Raw genomic sequence first — 3,162 nt, 5'->3', positions numbered from 1 at the left:
ACTACTATAAAAAATTATTTTTTCTTTAAAACGATGAAGAAATCTGTCTCAACGAAATTAAATTAGTTAATTTTTGAGAACTTTTCAAAAATAAAAATTTGTTAGGAACAAAAACTGTCCGATTTAAGATTCGTTGAGGATCAATTTTGGTGTTTACTCTATACATGAAGATTGCCGATTGTGGTTTTTATATGGCATGAAATTTCTTTTGCAGCTATGGTACCCCACCTTCAGTGTTGAACTCAAGCAGCCCAACAACATCAACATCAGGTATAATGCCAGGTTTTGGGTCCCAAACTACTCCTCCTGAAGCAAGCACCACCACCACGTCATCATCGTCCTCCTCACTATTACCCATTGTTGGATACATGGTTCAGCTTTTGATATCATTTGTCACTGCAACACTCATTTTGCTCCCTTAATTTTAAGAGAAAGAATGAAACAAACAAGTTTACCATGCGGATCATAGTATTATTGAGTTTGTACTTTGTACAGGTATCTTATATTATATAGGTGCAGAATGAGAGTTTGTAGAGTACCATAGTTAGAAGAGGATTGCATTTCTTCTATGTTGGTATTGTACATATATTTTGAGAGCTTTGGTAGTTTAATTTATGGACTCTTATGATGGAGCATGAACTTTAGTGTATGTAAATCGATTAGACTTGATTTGGAAATTGATTTGCTGGGGTTGTTGTTCGCTAAAATAGTTCAATTCATTATATTATGCAGAGAATCCATTTTGATTTATGTGGTTTTGTGAAGAATTAGGTGAAAGTAAAAGTAGTGTATTTATTGGTTTCACTTTGACATGTGAGGCAGTAACAAATACAAAGCCAAACTAAAAGCATAGTCATCAATCTTATACTCTCAAAAGAAAGAAATGGTGGCGGTGGGTGTCTCCCTTGAGTTGTTGAGTTACCATGGATTGCTAGAAATCATTGCACACGAGTCCAAGAAATGCAATTATATGAAAGGGTTTAAATCGGTTGTACTTGCAGATTTGGTTGCAATTTTGATTGTTAGGACTGTATATACTACAACCATCATAATGCAATGTGATCGTTGTCGCGCTAAATTTTTATGTTTAACAATTTTTTTTAAAAAAAAAATAAAGAAGTTTTAACATAACGAAGTGGAACACACCACATGGAAAAACAAAAGTGTTGAGTTCGAAAAAGATTTTATTATTTATTGTGATAATAAATATTTGGTTGATTGATTGAAGATGAATTTTGTTTCAAGAGTTACCTAAAACGTTAATTTGGGGTTGGATGTGAGGTCCAAATCCCTTTGTGTGGCAGCGTCCGACTTATTGATGCCAAGGTGCTGTCTGTCTGAGTTTCTCGTGAGGAAGTGGGGGGTGGTACTTGCAAGAGACTCTAATATTTAAGTTAGTAAGGGTTTTAGTCAAGTTTTTAGTAGACTAGAACGTGAGTTATACCTGGAGGTTCAAGTGTATTTATAGTAGAGTAGATAACTACTTTTGTTGGAGTAGTTCTATCTTTTCAGATAGATAAGCGTTCCCTTTATCACGAGGGTTTGTTGGGATCTACCTTCTAGATGAGGTAGAGCCAGTTAGAGAGGCTTATGGAGGCAGTCACTTGTTTAGTCAAGTAGAACTGGACCTTTATGGTTTTGCCCAACCTCTTTAAAGAGGTCGGGTTTGTAGTAAGGTCCACCTTTAAAGGTGGGCCTTTTATTCTTGTTGGGCCTGGCTTCTATCTGTTGAGCCAGGGTATGAACAGTGCCCATACTTGAGTACATTTCTTCTTAGAGGTCGGGCTCAAGCATTTCGGCTTCTGTTGTAGATGTCGGGTAATACTACCTCGGTTTGGCCGACGTGTTCAAAAAGTTGAACGTTGGTGGAGTTTAATGACGCACGAGAAATGTGTGGCAGTTGTTCCTGAGTTCTGCGCCTGTTTAATGAGGAAAAGGGGATCGTTGCTTGGTTCTTTGCCTCTTCTGAAAGGCTTTTTAAGGGTTTAAGTATTTTTTTTTCATCCTTAAGGTCTAAGATCAAAATTAAAATCGTCCTCGACCTTTTTTTGTTATTAAAATCATCCTCAACGTTACAAAACGTTATAAAATCGTCCTTTTCTACTTTAATTTTATTTTTTTACCAAATTACCCTTAATAATTAATATAAATGATAAAAATAATATTAAAAAATAAAAACCAACCATTTCCCCTCCCCTCCCCTCTCCCAACCTGCACCCCCACTCCCTATCTCTTCTCTTTCTTCTCTCCCCATTCCCTTCATCGGATGAGACGTCTCTCCAGCATAAAACACATAACTCTCCTTTCCCAATTCAATGCAGCTACAGCTATACCCAGGTTGTTTCTTAACTTCCACTACCATCATCATCTTCCTCACCTTTGAAACATTTTTTCACATATCAGCCCCAGCATAAACATTAGATAACAATATATAGGAGGAAGACTCTTCAGGTTTTAAGCTCAATAGATGATTAGCAATCCTAATCGCCATCTTGGCATTACCATGGTGCTTACAAGCACTCGGTAAAGCAGCCCAAGTAGGTTCATCAGGGGTAAATCAATCCAACGATCCTTGCCAACCAAACCAGCGTGACTACAGGCATAAATCAATCCAAAAAATGTCACCTCACTCGACTTCAATCCCAATTCTTCTTCTCTCCCTTTCCGCCGCCCTACTATCTCCGCCCCCACCTCCTTCTCCACCTTCTTCTCCCTCTCCATCACCAACCTCAATCCTTCCTCCATTGGCGTTGGCCTCACCTTCCTCAGCCACCCATGACGACCACTTTCTCGGTGATCCCGGCCCCTCCTTATCCCTCAACGACAACCATGTCGGCATCAACCTCAACGACATCATTTCAGCTCTGGCCACCGATTTGGGTCTCTTACTCCAGTGATTTCAGCTCTGGTCACCGCCATCACGTCATTCTCCATCACCGTCGTTCCTATCCTCAACCACAGCTGTGACAACGCCAGCAGCAGTAGCTTCCCACACGTCGTTCCTCCTCTTCGGTGATCCCTTATCCCTCAACGACAACCATGTCGGCATCAACCTCAACGACATCATTTCAGCTCTGGCCACCGATTTGGGTCTCTTACTCCAGTGATTTCAGCTCTGGTCACCGCCATCACGTCATTCTCCATCACCGTCATCACCGTCGT

At 39.9% G+C, this 3,162-nt stretch overlaps 1 protein-coding gene across 1 annotated transcript in view; it reads left to right on the top strand.

Annotated features, from left to right (window-relative positions):
• Positions 1-707, top strand: part of LOC107618427 (mucin-2) — a 3,591-nt gene extending 2,884 nt beyond the window's left edge. Inside the window, exon 4 of the mRNA XM_016320485.2 lies at positions 215-707. Within this exon, the coding sequence (XP_016175971.1) occupies positions 215-422 (208 nt within the window). The 3' untranslated portion in view covers positions 423-707. The remainder of the gene's footprint in view (positions 1-214) is intronic.

Source organism: Arachis ipaensis, chromosome B09, assembly GCF_000816755.2.
Source record: "Arachis ipaensis cultivar K30076 chromosome B09, Araip1.1, whole genome shotgun sequence".
Taxonomy (NCBI): Eukaryota; Viridiplantae; Streptophyta; class Magnoliopsida; order Fabales; family Fabaceae; genus Arachis; species Arachis ipaensis.
Note: the sequence above shows the minus strand (reverse complement) of the source record. Positions and strands in the feature narration are given on the sequence as shown.